This window comes from Rhodnius prolixus, unplaced genomic scaffold, assembly GCF_049639745.1.
Source record: "Rhodnius prolixus isolate KJV_2025 unplaced genomic scaffold, Rpr scaffold_2, whole genome shotgun sequence".
Lineage (NCBI taxonomy): Eukaryota > Metazoa > Arthropoda > Insecta > Hemiptera > Reduviidae > Rhodnius > Rhodnius prolixus.
This window is the reverse complement of record NW_027411592.1, coordinates 11,953,612-11,973,658: the sequence shown is the minus strand read 5'-3', so window position 1 is coordinate 11,973,658 and position 20,047 is coordinate 11,953,612. Positions and strand designations below refer to the sequence as shown.

General features: G+C 31.7%; 3 protein-coding genes across 9 annotated transcripts in view; 1 reads left to right on the top strand and 2 right to left on the bottom strand.

Annotated features, from left to right (window-relative positions):
* The window catches only part of LOC141448938 (uncharacterized), a 40,786-nt gene extending 30,074 nt beyond the window's left edge, over window positions 1–10,712 (top strand). For 5 of the 7 annotated variants that reach the window (XM_074117813.1, XM_074117812.1, XM_074117811.1 and 2 more), the window contains 9 exons: window positions 1,609–1,741; window positions 2,117–2,175; window positions 6,057–6,164; window positions 6,785–6,856; window positions 8,215–8,323; window positions 8,404–8,483; window positions 9,907–9,965; window positions 10,032–10,126; window positions 10,429–10,712. In XM_074117813.1, coding sequence (XP_073973914.1) covers window positions 1,609–1,741; window positions 2,117–2,175; window positions 6,057–6,164; window positions 6,785–6,856; window positions 8,215–8,323; window positions 8,404–8,483; window positions 9,907–9,965; window positions 10,032–10,126; window positions 10,429–10,574 — 861 coding nt within the window. In that variant the 3' untranslated portion in view covers window positions 10,575–10,712. The remainder of the gene's footprint in view (window positions 1–1,608; window positions 1,742–2,116; window positions 2,176–6,056; window positions 6,165–6,784; window positions 6,857–8,214; window positions 8,324–8,403; window positions 8,484–9,906; window positions 9,966–10,031; window positions 10,127–10,428) is intronic. The other 2 variants (XM_074117814.1, XM_074117809.1) reach the window with 1 other exon arrangement.
* Window positions 10,713–11,967: 1,255 nt separating this feature from the next.
* Window positions 11,968–17,127, bottom strand: Gen (XPG-like endonuclease). The gene is made up of 8 exons (XM_074117815.1): window positions 16,715–17,127; window positions 16,051–16,240; window positions 15,885–15,974; window positions 15,456–15,721; window positions 14,952–15,014; window positions 14,234–14,381; window positions 13,740–13,983; window positions 11,968–12,349 (listed from the first exon to the last, which is right to left on the bottom strand). The coding sequence occupies exons 1-8, from the start codon at window positions 16,867–16,869 to the stop codon at window positions 12,078–12,080; spliced, it is 1,428 nt and encodes a 475-aa protein (XP_073973916.1). The 5' UTR covers window positions 16,870–17,127; the 3' UTR covers window positions 11,968–12,077.
* Window positions 17,128–17,973: 846 nt separating this feature from the next.
* Window positions 17,974–18,843, bottom strand: Tapdelta (Translocon-associated protein delta). Its single transcript, XM_074117816.1, has one exon. The coding sequence runs from the start codon at window positions 18,704–18,706 to the stop codon at window positions 18,203–18,205; it is 504 nt and encodes a 167-aa protein (XP_073973917.1). The 5' UTR covers window positions 18,707–18,843; the 3' UTR covers window positions 17,974–18,202.
* Between the last annotated feature and the right edge of the window lie 1,204 nt (window positions 18,844–20,047).

Below are 20,047 nucleotides of genomic sequence, written 5' to 3'. Positions count from 1 at the left end.
TAGCCCCATTCCTGGCCAGATAATCAGCTTTTTCATTCCCTTCAATACCCACATGACCCGGCACCCATTCCAACCGAACTTTGTTTTGCCGCGCCAGTAGTTCTAGGGCCTTCCTGCATTCCCAGACCAGGGAAGAGGTGATTCTGAAGGATACGAGAGCCTTCAGTGCAGCCTGGCTGTCCGAAAAGATGCGAATCTCCCTATTTCTAGGTTCCATCCGCAGGTTTTCCTCAGCGCATATTTTAATAGCAAAAACCTCGGCCTGGAAGACTGTGGCGTATCTCCCAAGAGCTCTCTCAATGAGTACCTCGGGTTTGACCCCATACACTCCAGACCCAGTCCCACAGTCCATCTTGGAGCCATCGGTAAACCAAATGCCTCCCTTCCGGTACTGATCCGTCCAGTTTACCCTCCATTCAGTCCTCGGTTTAATACACACCTGAAAAGGAGTCTCGAAACTGTATTTAGGACAGATACTGTCCCCTGCCATGTCAATAACCGGCCCAGGGTCGACCTTATCTGAAATAATCATATGGCCAATGCAGGAACTTATACGCCTCCATTGCCCATTGCTCGCCATTCTGTACGCACTGGCCCTTGCCTCCGCCTGAATAACATATTGAAGCGGAGCCAACCCCAGAAGTACCTCCAGCGCCGCAGTAGGGGTGCTACTAAAGGCCCCCGTGATCATCAGACAGGCCAGTCTCTGCACCCTTGCTAGAGCCTTAATTGCCGTCTGTTGTTCAGTCTTCCTCCACCACACCACTGAACCGTACGTGATGATAGGTATGACTGTACGTGTGTAGAGCCAGTGGGTCATCTTTGGGCTAATATGCATGTTATAACTTTTAGTTGTATTATTTTAGTAGTATACGTGTATGGTCCTGTTATTTATGAATTATTATTTCTTAATTTTTTCTGAGTTATATGATAGTCCGTTGAAAACATATCACTTACTGTTAATTGTTTTGTAGTTCATCAATTTGTATTATTCTACTTGTAATTCTAAATTGCAATAAATATATTCTTTATATTATTATTCTAAAAAAGAACCTTAAATAACTCGAAAATTGTTTTTATTGATTTTGAATCTTTAAGATGATACAAATATCCTCACATAGTCTCCACCTCACCTACCTTGCGGTTTAGAGATACGCATATTCTTTCAACTATTCGTTACTTGTAATATTTAATATGGCGTGCGAGGAACCGACAAACAATAATTTAAATGACATTCCAGAATAGATTTTTTTTTTTTTTAAATCATATCCTTCTATTAAGTGAATAAAGAGTAAAGAAGTTCTTAGTTGTTAAAATCGAGTTTTCGTGTAACTGGATTATAGCTCGTATATTTAAAATTGGGCGACACAGCCCTAATCTGTTAAAAACAATATTCATTAGAATTTTCTTTTCGAAACACGATAGCATTACTTCCAATTATTAAAGGAAAGTAAAGAAAAATTGCTTCATAAAGCTCACATAATTTTAATAATAAACACAATTTCTTAACAACCTAACATTTTTAGTTACTTTTATTGAGTTTTTGTCAGGTATAAATGCAATTGGTCTAATGGATGGATGTTAATTGTATATTTATTGATGTTGTAGTTACAGCCAGGTTTGTCTCCACAGAATACCGTTCACGGCGGTCACCTGGGCGTTATGTGTGGAGGTAGCACGACACATCTCACTGAATCTTCTGTTGACAGTTCTGACACTCCTCCGACATTCAACATTATTGGTATTTTTATATTTTTGTTTTCTCTACGTAAATCTGTAAGTTTTATGCACTTTTTTTAACTTCAGTATTGTACTTTTGTTTGTTTTTTTTTTGTTTTTTCTAAACCTTCTGACATATTAGCTTAAAAACATGAATTTTCCGCAGAAATATTGAACTTTTTATTACGTTGGAAGGAAAGTATTGCGGAATTGTAACATTTCTTTGGTTCTTTTAAAATTGTATTTATATTTACGTAATACCGTCTCGAAATATGTATTTACTTAATACTGTTTGTTCACTATCTTTTAGCATATTTTCTCATTTTTGCGACATTATTTTTCACAATTTTTTCATTTTAACGTCCGCCAAACATGTTAAATAATAAATATTTTGCAGAGAGTGAAGGAAAGGAAGAAAATGGAGGGACTCACAGCGAACATAAACATTTCAATCCAGTAAGTTTTTTCCTCAAGCATTTTTCAATATTTGATTGGTTACATTTAAATTGCAATGCTTTCCAAATTTCTGGATCTGTCTGCTCACTCTCATCTCCCACATCCTGCCTCATAAGTTCACAAAAAATCTTTCCATCTCCCCATTCATCATGCTTCAGGTAGCTTTGTAAGACCATCCACTTCACATGCCTGTAAAATGAAGTAACTTACCACAAACCCGTTCTGTCCATTCCCATCTTCTTCTTAATCTCTCCGTCATGGAATCTCTTGCTCTGCATTTCATTCAGAGATTCAATGTACTTACGGCTGCTCCCGATATTATAAATAAACATTATCTTTTTATTTTACAGTATGATCAGTGTTTTTTATGGTTTTACAATATGGTTAATATTATCATATGGTTTTGCTACTTTTTTCATATTTTTTAATGAGAACTTTTTTTTAATCATGAATATTACATGTATATAAAATTGTTGAAATGTGGAAAAACGAAGAGATAGCAATTAATAGGATACACTGGAAAAGGCATGAATAATGAGTGAAAGCCAGTGCTTTGTGAGGGAAATTAATTTTGGGGCTTAACAGTTAAAGATAGTGTAAGATCTATAAGATTCTTGAAGATGGAATTCGCATAAATGCAAGTGAAGGACCAATAATGCTCAAATTGTTGATCAGACTTAGGAATCGAATCCAATAGAAACATAAGATATTGTACCACAGATACTGTACTTTGAAGATTTAAGGAGAAAAAATGTGGGAAGGATTTTTAAGTGCGCCAAAAGAAATCAGTTATGAGGTTTAATAATTTTATTAATTGAGTGTTACATAATTTTTTTCCATTTCCAAAAATAGAGGTAATTTATTTGTTCAGAATTTCATGTTTCTGTCAACATTTAAAACTTTTACAATTTCATCAATTATTAGATTATTACAAATATGTATTTGTTTTATTGATCCTTTCGAGATTTAATATATTTATTCATAAAATTTCATTATTCTTATTCATTATTACTTTTTAATTTTTGCTTTGGCTTTGGCCATCCTATTGAAGTAAGATACCCAGAAGAAGAATACCACAGGGTACATACGAATGGGCATGTTCAGGAGTTTATTCCGTTTAGATACCGGGATCCTCCTTTGCAGAACCACACGCTTTTATTTAAATCGCTAAAATGTGCGTTTAATATTTAATATCTGAGGAGCATCTCAATATGTACTCTGGAAAAAAAACTAAAAACACTCGCCTTGGTTCTAATCCACCATAATCGTTTCAATACTCTAAATCAAACACTAAATTAGAGGAGAATTAGAATTAAGAAATTAGAAATAAATCTTTTATGGACCTACTCTCTTCTTGAAAATACCTACTATAAGTTATCCACTAATTGAAAAACACATCATCTAACATTGACATTCTCATCACACTAATATTACTAACCTTTAGAGACACAATCATATCAGATACTTTAAATATTATATGTTAAAATAACAGATGAATGTACACAATAGTATATTGACTAATTAATAGCTCTAAACAGAAAGTAAATTCAAAAAATTAACAAAATTCTACACAAAAACTTTTACCTAGCTAATGACTGATTAGGAATGGGATACACTCCCCACATCGGATCGCAATATTGTCTGAAATATTTATGCAACATCTTGAACACACTTAGTTCCACCATTGAAGAAAGAAGTCGGTTACCATGCAGGTTATGTAGACAAATCAGTACTCATACTCTAACAATATGTACGCATATGAAAATCAATGAGGTACCTAAAACAGCAGTCTTCGCCTTAACATAAATTTCATACTCGAATAATGAGAACGTCAAAATTCTTATCTTCCTGGATATCAAACTTGTGAGAAGAGACAAATAAGAATTCGGAATATTCAGAAAGCCCACTGCCATTGACACTACTGTACACAACTTTTCCAACCATTCTACTCAACATAAACTAGCCGTTCTCAGACACATGGCAAACAGATTAAAAACTATACCCCTTGCATAAGCGCGAACTCAAGACCATTCGCACAAATGACTGTTATACTACCAATATTATTAATAAATTACTAAGTCCAAATATTGCCTATGCAACTTATTTGCCACTTTACTTACATCGTGAACGAAACGTACAAAGTATGTAACCTTTTTCAAGAAACTAAGCCGTAAAATCGCGTTTAGGAGGAAGAACAAACTGGGTAACGGGGTACCTGCACATTTCGAAACAACCCTTATGACAACAGCGGTATTTAATAACTTCGTTTGTCCAGTTTGAGGTAGTTGACAAAGTGGAGAAAAATCAAAGACAGATACGGAGAATACCCACTCATACAAGTAGATTCAACTTACGCAAACCAATTAGTCAAACACAGTCACCAACCAAATGGTATCAACCACACTATGACTCTGTTACATACAGGAAGGAAGGGAAGACCTATGGACATCTCAGAAGGAATAGATATATCCAAATAAAAAGCCATTTACTAAAATAAAAAAATTAAGCAAAAATATACTAAATGTTTACATGTTCTTTACTGTTTTAAAGTTTCCTTTTTAAAATTTTACGTACTTATGCATTACTTATTAAATGATTAAAAGTCTATTATTCATCAATATTTTATTTTACAATAATTATTTCCAATTCAAATAATATAAGTATAATTTCCGTTTTCTGCTTACATTCGCGACCTCCTTTCTCCAACATCTCCAACATTGCAATTCTAAAACACAGCGCATACACTAAATGTACAAGTTCTAGGTTTCAATTTTATTTCATTATTTTTACAAAATGTTTTACGAATCGATTCGTTCATTACCATTTTGAATAAACACACACGATCTTACTCAGAAGTGTTAGTGTAGTTCTTTGTCCTTATTTCAGTAAGTGAAGAAAGACGGAGATCTATTAAAGTATTTATTTTTATTATTTCATTAAAGCAGTATTATCTGAAATACTGTAATAATTAATAATAACCCCTTTTCATTTTCCATCTGACATATTTTCAGATTTGATTGATTTTGTTTAGACATTGTTGCAGTAATGGCACATATTCCGGGATTGACGAATGAATTTTTGGATAGGATTACTAAAGTTTTCAGTTCAAAATGAATGTGATAGCTTTCTCTTTTCAATGATTTCCGAATGCTAACGTTTGGTACCTTAGGGCTCTAATGCTCACGAAATCAGAAAGCTGAGCAAATTGTTACACTTTGGTGAAGATTAATCTTATAAAAAAAAACTAATCAAAACAGTGTAATTAAAAGTTTTTGTACAAGTACTTACTTCTTCTCTTCCTCTTCTACCTTGCAGTGTAGAGGATTTTGTACAAGTACTTACTTATTCTCTTCCTCTTCTACCTTGCAGTGTAGAGGATTTTGTACAAGTAATCATACAAAATAAGAGTGCATAAGAATTCTCAGTAAGCCAAAAAACTTAACATTCAATTTAATATAGTAAAGTTGATTACTCATTTAGACATTTACTATAGAGTAGGTCACTGGACAAAGCCTTGTCTGTCAGTGTAGAGGATCTATGGTATCTAGATGGAGAAAATATGGTGTATGAGAGAATTCAAAGTAATAGTGATTTGTGAACTAAAGGTATTGGCCGCTTCGTATGTGAAGGGTATTCTCAGATCCTACTCACATTTCTAATGAAAGAGATGTTACATTATTCGAAGTTACAGAATAATTGAAATAATTAACATTTCTTTTTTTTTTTAGAATAAAAAGAAAATGAAATTTGAATTCCAGAAACCTTTTAGGTCGTTATTTGGTGCTTCTTTATTGTTGAATATAATAACACTTCTTTTGTCGTCTATAATGTACTAAATTGTAGTCTTGAAAGTATTGTTACTTCTCTAAATGCTGTTACAGAATATTGGAAGTGCTGTAAGTGAGAGCAATATAACTTCATTAATTCCTAAAGAAGAAAAAACTCCGAAGAAAAGTGCTCCTCCGCCTGATCTACAAAATTTAGAGCAGGTATACTTCGTTCATTCTATCTTCATTTAAGTAATGAAAATATTGCAGATTAAAAAAATTAGCCCAGTGTTCGTTAGCCGCTGGGCTAGCATGTCGAAGGACCTGTGCTTCTGTTATAATTTTTCATCTGCCTATAGATTTTGTTCTTCTAAAAGTCTCTGCGCCAACTTCCCTGCTAAACACTGTGCTTAAGCAAAAGTGTTTTTCATTTTAGTGTATTTCCGGATAAAGGATCTGATTAAAAAAAATAGCTCTCAATAAATTTCAAGACAAAATCTTCAACATATTTATACTTCAGTTTCAGAGCGAATTAATTTGTAAAAAATGAAATCAGATGTGTTGTAAAATCTTACTGAATTATCCACATCGAAAGTGTAAGGAAAAAGTGGTCTTAATTTAACAAGTAATTAGTGAAGCGTATTGGTAAACAATTGTCCAATCACCTTTATTATGATACAGATGTCAAACAGCATTAAGCTGACATTTTAAGATATTTTGGCCAATTGTTATTTTTTATAATGTCGCACTTTTATCTTGGGAAGATTTTTTTCATATCTAATATTAGCTTTTACAGTGTAGCACATCCTATATTATCATGTGTTTCGTTTGTTTGTTTCCAGGAATTGGCTAAGTTAAGTAGCTGTTACAAACGTGAAGGAATTAATTCTTCTTTTCAATCACACTCAAATTCTGTAAGTTTTTAATTTTAAACATTTACGATTTTGCAAACTGGCGTACGACCGCTTTATAAAACTGTGATTTACATTTGAATAAGTATCACTACATGTTTGTGTGTATTAATTCTGTTTTTTGGTTTATGCAAAGAATATTTAAATTGAAAAATTGAGATACCTCTCTTAGATTTATTACTAAGAGTCAGTAGGCAATGATTGTAGCTGCGGCTATAAAGTAAATAAACATACTTTATGTGATTTTGATTAAAAGCTTTAAAGTTTAAATAAAATTGGAGAATGATGTATCGAATATGCCATTTTTCTTTCGGGCTAAAAGTGAAGGAAATGGAAGTGTTTTTAATTAAATCAGTAAATTGTCGTTAATAGAATGATCTATTGGTAATGTCAAGGCAATTTTAAATTTTTTGCTAACATCTCATGCAAGTGAAATGTACTATGAAAGAGTTTCATCACCGAGTAATCACTCGTAAGGCTGGAAACATAGTGGAGCGGCGGGCAAAGCGGCGATGATAGCGAAGAGCGAAGCGGCGAAATCAAACACAAGTAAACATATGGGACCGCGCATAGTGGCGAGCAAAGCGAAGATAGAGCAACTCTATCTACTTCTAGTTTTTGTTTTTGCCGCTTTGCTCTTCGCTATCATCGCCGCTTTGCCCGCCGCTCCACTATGTTTCCAGCCTAACACGTCATAACATGTGAACTAAATCAACTAACATCAAATTTGCTTGTTAAAACTGTAATTATTGTAGTAAATATCATCAATAAAGGAAAAATAAAATATAAATTTAAATACATGTTCAATGAACTTCTGAATAATTAATTAATTTTGGATTGCATTTAGTTCAGAAATAAAAATTAGTCGTATATAAAAAATAAATAAAAAATTACACTTTTATTTAGCAATGAACGACAGGGTTTAAGTCGTTTACTAAAAAAATATGTGGTTCAATTTAACTTATAGTTACATAAAGCATATGTTTTAACAATTTAACTTATACTAACAAAAAGTGTATGTCGATTATAAGTACTATCAAGTTGATTCGAGTCGTATCTTACTCTAAATTACAAAAAAAAAAAAAAGTGGCTCGAAGTTACGTCTTCAAAAGAATATGATGTTGGGTTACGCGGCGTAAAGGTTGAGAACTTGAGTTTTCAGTTCTTCCTATACCTCCAAATGATTTCTCGTTTTTGACATATTCTGTGCACCACCGGCAAATCAAAAACTCTCACTGAAATTATCATTCTTATAGTGAAGGTACTCAAAACACGTACTTTTCTATGAAAACAGAATTTCCAAAATTTATCACATTTTGCAATCTTTTGCAAAGAATTTTGATTCTATTTTTATTTTGTAGGATGTGGTGGTCAGTAGTGAGACTGTTAACGAAGGAGAGACGATGCCTGAAAGGAGAATATCAAGATTTAAGATCAGTACCGTGCCAGAAATAGTTCAGTCATGTGGAGGTTAGTAGTCTTGTAGCTAAAAAGATTTAACCTTTTGAAATATTTTTTTTTTAATTACTTGTTAATTTACTTTTTATTAGATTTGAGCAAGGATCCTAGTCCAATAACTCTTCCCCCGTTAAAGAAAATAAGCTGTCAGTATCCATATGGCAGTCACCAGGTAAATTGTTTTCTTGCAGCTCAGCAAAATGGTTTTATAAGTGAAATGTAGTATTTAGTGTCTAATTATGAAAAGTGTTTCTTTATCAAATTCTTTTTCATAACATCCTTTGATTTTATTTTTTAATTTCCTACATTACGAGAATCCTCTCGACTCAAGCATTCCGTTCTATTTTTCAACGCGTTTCTGCACGTCCAGGGCCGCAAGACCACACGGCTCGGACCTCTCTTTTTCTTTGATCTGGTTAGGCCTTCATTCCTTTCTATTTACCTCAGCTTTCAGTGAAAATTGGCTTTGAAATTAAGTTTTTCCTTAGTAAGTGCCAAAAATTCTAATAGATTGTTGCACCCAATCATTTCTGATGTTCATATGCTTAATTCTGTCTTTACTAAAATTCCCTGCCCATAATTTTTTGTTTTCTTTCTTGTCAGACTGTCTCTATTTAAAATTTTAATGTTACATATCCGGGGCTTTATTTAGGAAGTTATACAGCGACAGCATCAACAAAATGCGAAGGTTCATCTCTCTTTGATATTAGCCAGGATTATATGAGTTGCTGAAATACCTAATTTAAAGAAAATTTACTGGCCAGAAGTGATGAATTTCCCTGGTAAATTTTTCAGTTTTTCGTGATGTCCTCATGTTAGGACGTACCGGTTTTGATAGAATTTATTTAAATTGAAATTTCGTGTATGTGTGTGTATTTTTTTTTATCTAAGTAATAATTAAATATGTTAAAATTCCGAGTTAGCTGATAATCTGAAAAATACTAGAGACTTTACACCCATTAGAATTGCAAGAAGAAAAAGAATCGTGTTTCGCATAAGATGTTTTTAACATTCTTTAAAAAATAGTAATAATTTTCTTTAAATAATCCACTCGTGGTAAGGGTAATTTTGTATTTATTGTCGTAAGATATTTTCTGAACAAAGTTATTGCCATGTTACGTAGAATAATAGTATATAGTGATGAACTGATTATATTACAGGTATAGATTATGTGTTAGCGATTTGTGTGGCTAGACCCAATACATAAATACTGCCCCAATCAAGTCTCAATGCAGTTTATTTTTGTTGTAGCTATGTATGTTATATTTTTTTCAGAATAGTTATAAAAATAGGTGTAAAGGAAACACATATATCAGAAAGGTTAGTCCGATTATTGACTGTAAACCTTCCAATTCACACCTTTCATCTTCTGTGTGTATTTAATAATAATTGTTTGTAGTTATCCTCTTTGCGTTTCATAACTTCAGAAATAAATAAAGAAAGATTACCTAAAAACAAATAAAGAACGATTTACTACTTTCAAGTATTTTTCAAATTTCCAATCCCAGAGGGATTGGGTTAAATAGACAAAACCTGTCTTGTATATTTAATTAAAAAAGAAAGTGGTTGAATATTAACATTCCGTATTTTAATAGGAGCCCGACGAAGAAACCATTCGCCACAGTAATGAAGAGCTGAAGACACTCTTGCTAAGGTACTGCTTGCTTTGATATTTTGGAACAACCTCCTTTATATATAAAAAACTTTTTTCTTTTTTTAGACAAAAATTAGAGTTAGAAGCTTTACAGAAGAAACACAAAGAAGAACTAGAAGCCCTTTGTCGTCATCTCTCAACTAGTGTTGTAAATCGTCAGGGTAAGAATTTAAAGCACTAAGTACATTTACTAGGCAAAATACCCTTATAGCGCATTTGTGGACTTCGGTTATCTTGTTTGTTCGAATTAGTTTTTAACTTAGTTGGGTTTTAATTGAACTGAACAGCTATCTCTAATTGCGCATGTACCGTACTATCAAAAAAAAGAGTTGAGGTTCTTTGTTACCAACATTAATTAATTTCTTCTTCTCTTTTCTCACGCTTAACTGCTACTAGGTAGTCTGGCTCTTTTTGTCCCGGCTCCTTCGACAATGCTCCTAATGTTTTTTATTATGGTATGAAGGTAACGGACATGGAAGTATGGAAGGTTATAGTACTGCACCACAGTCACCTGAACAGGCTGCTTCACGCGTAGCCTCGCCCAGCCCCTCTATGAATGTTATTAACAAAATACCAGAGACTGCTTCAACATCAACAGATAAAGGCTAGCAATATATTGCAGAAAAGAAAATTAAAGCCTCTTGCAAGCATCACTTTTGTAAAATATGTCAATAATTTATTTATTGGGAAAGTTTAGTCTCTCATGTGGCATCCTTGTAATTGATTATTAAATTTTGTTTATTATTATCTTGCTCGTTTCTATTTCAAGAACAAAAGCAACAGAATTGCAGATTTTCAAATTATATTGGAGCTTGTTTACATTAAATTTAAGAAGAGAAAAAAAATAACGACGAAAATTAAGAAATTAAACTATTTGATTGCGTTCTGTCTTTTAGGAAATAGCGTTGACATATTATCATTATTATTTATTATTATATTTGTTTATTTATTACTATTAATATATAATATGCCATGCCTAATTGTATTTTCATCTGTATTATTATATAAACTTTGCGCATCGCAAACTTGTTATTTTTCAATTTTTTTTGTTTCAATAATTTATTTATTAAATAACTTTTGTGGATTACTTTACAAATTCCACTAATTGCTAGAAAAAAAAACTGAGCGCCGTTCTGTAAAAAATGTAAAATTTACGTAAAATTAGTTAAAATTTCGCCTGTACTCTTCCCACCCTTTAGCCGCCCTTTTAAATTTGTGTATTAACTAAAGACTGAGATAATATGGCTGATATATTTGTGTATATGTGCGAATTTAAATTAATAGATTATACTTTCGAGAAATTTGTATCATACAAACATTTTCTCATTTAGTCATTGAATTTAAAAAGTCAAATTAATTTGTAAATATAAGTTGGTAGTAAACAGAAGAGAAATTTAAAAGGAATATATTTATTATTATTAACTATTAATTATTAATATTATATCTGTTCTTTAAAAGAGATATAGGCATCTTTCGCATTATAAAAATTATTTTGTTAGCAAAAAATAAAATAAAAATAAATTGTTTAACAAAATGGCAGATGAGAATGAATAAAAATTTAATTGTTCTCTTATTGATTTATATTTGCCAAATATATGTTTTTAATAAGTCTTCTTTCTCTTTGACCTTGTTAAGGTAGCTTTTCAGTTACTTATCTTACATGGATCATCAGCCTCGGCATATTTAAAGTTTACAAAACGCCTCTTTTCGAAAAAAAAAAAAAAAAAAAGGCGCTATTGTAGCCGAGCGATTAGAGGCGAGACCTGCAAAGCCAATAGGTATTGTGGTACTGGGTTCGATTCCTGATCTAGGCCTTGGATATTATTTAATGGTTAATATGAGAAATTTAATAGTAAAGTATATTTGTTAATCGCCTCCGTCCACGACTCCTAATTTGGTAGTTGGACGTAAAGCCAATTTTCGAAAAAAAAATGATGGATTCTGCAAAACTGATTAAGGAAGGCTATACTTTTTAGGACTAACTGGTGAATAGCTTACAAAGTTAGTAAGTGAAAATTCTTTAATTTTATAAAAATTACATATCAAATACTTTTTAAGTAATAATAGCAACAGTTACTTCGTCATCATTTTGAGAACTGAGACTAAAAAATACTATATTAACTTTGACAGCCGACTAATGGCGGGATTTGAGTTAGGCCTAGTAACTATGTCCTCTATAATTCCAGATAAATTTAAATAATTTTCATTAGGTAATGTTAAATTAGAATCTGTAGGAGCCCTATCAATGCTTGATCTATCAGGCATCAAATAATTCAACAAAGTTGATTTCGATGGAACTTTTTCTTTTAATATTTCGCAATTCTTATTTCTTCCATGCTTTTGTGGTTTACTTGTTTTTCCTTTTACTTTTGTTGTTCTCAGCTCTAAAGTATAACAGAACAAGAAAAAGGATTAATTTTTTTAAATAGCAATAATGTACATTACTTCTCAATTATAAATATAAAAATGAACTGAAAAGATTCGTATTATTATTTTTAAAAATACAGAAAAAAATAAGTTATAAATTTTCTTATCTACTTATCTAAAAGCTTATATAAAAATTATTTCTTATCTAAAATTAATTCAAAGTACAACAATAGGCTTGTTAGTTTTTTAATTTAAATCTGAAAAGTTCTTTATGCGTAGTCTTCTCCTCGTTCATCTTTATATATTAAAATTATTTTCTTTCCTATCTAACTTTCTCAAAAAATTTTTAGGTGTACTTTTTTTTTATGTTAAGTGCTAAAACACGTGTTGAGAGAAAACGTTTTTAAACCGTTAATCTCAAGGAATTCAACGCATTAAGATTTAATTCTTCTATACAACAAATATTGTTTCACTTTAAGTAATTTTAGCTCTAACAATGTCATACCAAAATACTTTCGGTTCTAACAAGTTTTCGCCAATGAGTATAAAAAGCATTATTAGAGATCTCGCTCTGTAATGTGAATTTCACACCATATTGACGTAATGAATCATTTGCAGGAATAATTGTTTTGAATTTAACTAAAATTATCTTAGAGGTAGGTCTAACTCTCCTCGCCATTAATTAGATATCTTGATATCTTTGAGGCGAACAATTCAGGCATAAAAATTTGGGCATTCTTAGATGAGTTACTCCGACGATCCTACACCATCTCCACCTAGATATATATAACACAATCTCTAGGTGTGAGTATTGGTGACACTCATACATTGCTAAGCGATGTAAATTAAAACATCACTAATAGAAATTACAAAGAATTAGTCAATACTCTTAACGCTTACGAGTAATTTGATAACTGATAATATAATTCGAATAATAATTCAATTGGCAGTAATGGCACGTTAGAGAAATGTCTGTCACAACTCTCTCAAAATGTTTAATCAAATTTTTCTGGAAAAATGTTTTAAATAAAAGTTATAGATCAATATATATGCAACTAGTATGCGAAGTTGAAAGAAAATCGTACGAGCATTTTTTACCAACTCCTAAAAAAACTAATTAAGTAAAGTAAACTTCCCATTGATCGATATTAACCAAAACCTTAATGTGGCGTCTTCTGTTGGACCTAACCAACTAATTTGCACTTCCTGCGACTTTTGGTTTTTGTGTTACGATGGATACACACAGACAGACCAAATTATAAAATCCATTCTTCGTAGTCAAAAGGCCTTAAAAACTGTTATTTCCGGTGAAAACGTGAAATCGGAAATCTGTATGAAAACTATATCATCTCCTACTTAATAGAGAGCAAGAGAAAGTAAAAAATCAAACATTGAGTTCGTACTTACCTTCATATTCTGCAACTAGTTCGGGATACATTTTTTGTACCAGCTCTTTTCTTTCTGTCGTAACTACCTCAAATAAATCCCACGTCACTTTATAATGGGAATTTTTTCCGTGGGCAGTCCCAATTGATACAATTTTTATATTACAGTTGGCGCCTTCGTTTTCCAAGTGCCAACGACCGAGCAGTGGAGCCATTTTTTTCACAGAATATTCTTCATCCCACATCAGTTTCTTCTTAGCAAACAACTAAATTTAAATATGAATTATTATAGTTGAATATTAAAATAAATCGCGTACTTTAATGTTTAAAAATGTTTCTATTGTAAAATCTGAAAGATAAAGAGGACTTCACAAGTATAGCAAACTTGAAAATTAAATTGCACATTTACGAATTTAACAAGTTCATTTTCAAAAATAAAAAAAATATAAGAAAACATTTATAAAATATATTTATAGACTTTGAAATTTGCAGTGTATAAGTCCCAAGCATAGTTACCAGAAACTTCGTTAGGTGCGGCTTGTCCCACCTATGCTCTAGTTTTAATGGGTCCGGTTCAGAACTGAATTCGGCAATCACATCAAAATGAGGAAAGTTCTCATCTTGCAATGCCTTTTCTCTTATAGCCATTTCAACTTCCATTTCTCTTAAAAATAGAAAAAAGCAATCTAAATTTTGTAATATTAAGTTGAATTTATGTTTAAGAGGACTTATATAAAAACTAACGGTGAGATTATACATTTTGGTTCAGAACTCCTGAGGGGTAAAATATGGAACTAATTAGAGGCTCTTCTCTAGAACTGTGAGATGTAATAGGTTACATTCAGGGATAAAGGGTTCCAGGAAAATCATGTTGTTTCCGAATGCCGAACTTCTCAGTCACACAGACCTATCCACAGTCACGTCATTTTTTCATATTTCTGACAGAACCTATACAGATATCCGTTGATAAACTCATGCTATGTAACTCAACTGGTTTATTCATCATCTGACCGACCAACACAAACTAACAAAATTGATTCAATTTACTATTTATTTCTACATAAGTAATTATGCGCTAAACAACGGATAGCCTATGTAGGTTCTGTCAGAAATAAGAGAAAAATGCCACTGCAAATACATTATTGCTTATTGCGGCTGGAAAGTTCAGCTCTTTGGAAAAAAACTCACATGATTTCCTTCATTAATGTATTTTCACAGATATTAAATTTCATACTTTGATAGCAGTGCCTGATTGTTTGGTGAAAAATAGATAACGTCGTGTTTCCACTGCAAAAATCTGTAAATAAACAAACAAAAAAAAAACAATGAAAATAATATATGCTTAAATGATATTGTCTATGCATAATTGTATTTATAGCCGTGAAGGGGGACGAGAATTTGCTCCTTCGAGACGGTTCCCTGAGTAATCTCAGGAATTACTTTTCACTAATTGAAATTAATGTAGACCACAAGTGTTTCACACTCCAGAGTCATAACTATAAAGTGAAACACAAGTAGCTTAGAGAATGGTATCCCAGCCTAACTCCATGCATCCTGCCAACCAACACTTGGATTAAAATTTTACGTACATATAGATGGAGTGTCAGGCTGTCAGATGCAATTATTTAAGTGACAGCTATCCGGCACATGTCGACTAACTCATCATAATACACACTCATTGATATTATATGAAAATAAGGAGCTGGAATTAAAATTTAAAAAATCAATGTGATTGAACCTTTGATAAAGGAGTTCATCTGGAACATTTGTCAAAAACTTAAGTGCTGTTTCTTTGCCAACATTTTTTACGCCGTTATTGTAATCACTGCCGCATAGAATTGAAAAACCAATTAGCTTCGTTCTAGTTAAAGCAAGCTTTTCCTCAATTTTATCCATACAGTATGCATCACAAGTATAGTTGGGTGCCATTTGAAAATTACGATAAACTTCCCTTGCACCATAAAGAAAAGCGTCACTATCCTGGGTCACAACTCCGTGTACTAACTGCGAAAATTATATTTTTCTTTAATTCTCAACTAAAATTATATCAAAAAAAATTTTTTAAGCTGTGAGATGATTTATTCTTCATTCCTTTCAGTATATTTCCTGATAAATTTACTTCCTAATAAATAATATCAGTTTTTATTTTGTATGCAAAATAATGTACCCCTTGTTTATTTAAGTGGGCGCAAAATGCTTCTGCCTCTCCTGGCGCCGTGATACTTGTTACACCCATATAAGAAAGTAATTCGGCACACTGAAACATAATATTTACATCTAAAACAATATTCACACTTAATTCATTACATTGTTTTTAATAACATTAACCATACCTGCTTCTGTAAAGATTTCAATCTTGGTCTATTTATACCTTTGATAGATTGGTTGTCTTTTTCAGAATTAATATTTTTATTCAGCCTAATTTTTATAGTATTAGCTTTTAAGTCAGGAGCTTTTCCTTCAAGAACAAATACAGGTTTTACTCCGAGAAGAAGTAGATATGAAGTGCGAAAAAACAAATTTCTGCAAAATTTTGGTTTAATAAATCTAAAAGGAATTTGTTAAGCTAAAATTTATTTACAACATAGACAAAAAAGTTGTTCTTTTAAGTAATATAGTTACTAAATCTGAAGTCTCCTAATTTCTGACATTACAGTTGAATGTAAGTATATATAATGCTCAAAAACTGAATCATTCACGAGATGTGCCTATTTTTGCAGGCGGGTATGTCCAATTAACGATTCATATCTACTTGGGTGTTAAGTGGAGGCAGCTAACATAAAATTTCTCTTTTACACAATTCATAATATTTAAGGGAAGAACTCAGTGTCATAATGTATATTGGCTAAATAAATACTTTCTTTAATAGTCTTGATCAAAATTATTTAGTTCACGGATTTACATGAACTGCCCTTTAATTACTCTACAAAGCTGGCGAGTCTCTTTTACCCTAGAGGAATGAAACAATAACAACTAGAAAATTTAATTTTATATTACCTTAAATACATGTTGACTTGATGTTGTTTATTTAAACATTGGGAGTCACATATCCATGCGCTTAGATCTATTGCAATTGTTTGACCCTCTAACTCCCACAATGATTTCTTTTCACAGACCGGAGATAATATAGACCACAAATCTTTGACACCCATGATATGATGAAAGTAATTAATTAAAATATAAACCCAATTTTTGCAGATCTTAGATTAATGAGAATCTCAACTGAACTTTAAAATTTCCAGCAGCGCAGTTTAAAAAAATGTACCAAGCTTGTAAAGTACATCATCAAAAGCCTTGGATTTGGTAAAGAAATCACTAGTGCTGATGCTAAAATTTTACATCTGAATTTAACCTCTTGTCAGAACCGTTACTTTCCTAACCTCTTCGTCTCAAACTACAGCGACGATTATGATCTCTGCTCCTGAAGCTAAACCCTCTGCGGTTCTTATTGTAACAGTAATATGGCGAAGATTTATATCATTTGTAGTCAGCTCTATTTTGTCTCTATTCCGCAATTACTATTGCTATAATTACTATAAGGTGACACTATTTTTTTTTTACAATGAAACGGACGAAAAAATTTACAACATAAATGAAACATTTTAATAATTCAAACAAAAATCCACTAATTATGCTTATCCCTTTTTAATTATTTAATTGACGCGTATTTTTCCATTGAATGAATATTTTTTGTCAATATCTCATTTTCTAACAATATATTTGAAATTTCGGAGCAAGGATATCCTTCATATTGTTTACGGTAAGTGCTGCAGCTAGATTATCAACATTCAATCTTGATTTCTCACTTGTCCAAAAAATCGTTTCCAATAGAAAAATTTTTTTCAACTGCTGCATTAGTTCCAGGGCAGCACACAACGTTAATTCAAAAAGAATAAATTAAGCAAAATGAGTTTTCAATAAAATTAAATAATTAGAAACTATTAGTCAATTATTATATTGAGATCTAATTTTGGGCCTCACAACCGGGTCACTTAAGTAAACCATCCATGGGTTAGGCAATTATAAAAAAACATATTTATTTTATTAGGACTCACGACTAACATGTAAACATACAAGAAAACAAAAATAGCGAAAGAAAAAGTCGACAAACAACGAAAAACATGATTATTTAATAAAAATGTACACCAAATATTGCAATACAGGTTATCACTAAAATCACAATGAGATTTACTAGATTAAGTGGGAAATATTGCAATATGTGGAGAGAGTGGTCATAAAGGAAATTAATAGATGAATTGACATAGATTCGGGTTGTGTATATTTATAATAAAAGATTCTGAAGTACAAAAATATATACACTCACATAATATATATATTATATACAAACAAAAATTTTCCCTACCGTGGAAGAAAATAATGCAACCATTTTAGTAACTGTTAAAGTATCTCACAACAATCTATAAATGAGAAATTGCCTTTATTGAATTTGAATATGAGATCTGAAGGTTTTAGTAGTACTGCATTTTAATTAAGTAATTTTGATTTAGCTGAAAACGCCATATACCAAACCACAATCGCCAAAGCTGCTGCCAGGAACTCTGAATTCAACCATGGGCCTTGGTACGTACCAGGGTGATTTATAACTATATAAAACAGTGGCTTAACGGATGATGTTTGTTCATAGTTCCTTAGAGCTTTTCTTAGTAACGCATAACCTTCCTCATCGTAGAAATTAATTGAATAAACACCACTTCTTGCCTTTTGAATTTCTTCTACCCAACTGATTTGATACGAATCTTTGGATAATTGAACTGCAGGAAACATTTTTCCATTTACATCGGCATATAAAGGTATGTCGGTAACTCCGTTAGAACATTTCAGGGAGAATTCCGTAACAAATGCCACATTTGTAACAACAGTTCCATCTTCTGTAGTGTAAGAAGTTGCTTTTATTTCAGGATCTTTACAAGTGCAATAAATGTGCGCTACATTTGATACGACCAAGAACAAAAATAAACCAATTTTCATTTTGCAGATAAATGTAAGCACTACACCACTAGATAAGAGAAACTAAATTACCACGAAATTCCAACGTTGTAGGTAATAACTCAACACAAGATATAGCACGAAACAGACAACATGGCAAGTGCATGTTACCTCAAGGCTAACAGATTAATTATTTACCAACTAAAAATATCGTATAAAAAAATTGTAAAGTGCATTTATGTTGAATTATTCACTATTTTTTTAAAATTATTTTTATACATATAGTTTATTTCAAGTTATTTTAGCATGAAATTTAAAAGTAGATATAACTAGAATTATTACTAGTAAGTACTAAACTTCTTCAAAATTAGTCAAATCTATTCAGCCCTACACTTTTTGTCTTGTTTTAAATTAAAAGTTAGTAATCTTAATGTAAATAAGAGTTGAAATTGAAACGCCCCTCTCTGGATGTGCTTGAATTAGGTTATCTTCACCAGCGCCTGAACAGAAATTAATTTCATTTAGAAAGGGAAACAGCCAGGGCCGGATTTAGATGAAAAGAGGCCCTAGGCTATTCCCACTTATAAGGCCCTTTCACCTCCCATTTTTAAGTTTGTAAATTACATGAGAAATAATAAAACAAAATCACTACTGTGATATATGTATATCAATATGTTAAACGTTAATATATAATATGTTATGTTTTTAAAATAGTGTAATTATAATTTTGCTAACGATTTGAATGTAGGCCCCTCTTGATCTTAAGGCCCTAGGCTGAAGCCTAGTTAGCCTATAGGAAAATCTGGCCCTGCCTGAAACTATTCATACTAGATAATGGAATTTATTAAATCATAGAGAAAACATTTCTCTACCACTCGGTAAAGAAATCATTGAAATCGGATTAATACCAAGAGAGATATAAAGGTTTGAAGTTTGAACCCATTTGAAAAACTTCAATATCTCTGTAACTATTCATACTAGAAAAGTGTAATTTATGTCGCTAATAGAGATAACATTTCTCTGTTATTCGGTAAAGAAATCTTTGAAATTGGACAAATACAAAGAGAGATGTAAAAGTTTGAAATTTGAACCTATTTGAAAATCTCTAAAATTTAATATTTAATATCCCAGTAACTATTCACACTTCATAAATGCAATTTATGTTGTTTATAGAGAAAACTTTTCTTTATCATTGGGAAAATAAGTCATAAAATTTGGACAAATACAAAGAGAGATATGAAGGCTCGAAAATTGACGAAACCAAAAATTAACTCTAAATATCTCATTAACTAGTCGACAGATTTTTACGAAATTTTTTACAATTGTACACAAAAGTTGTCTCTATGTACAGGTGAAATATAAACGAAATTCATCGAGTAGTTT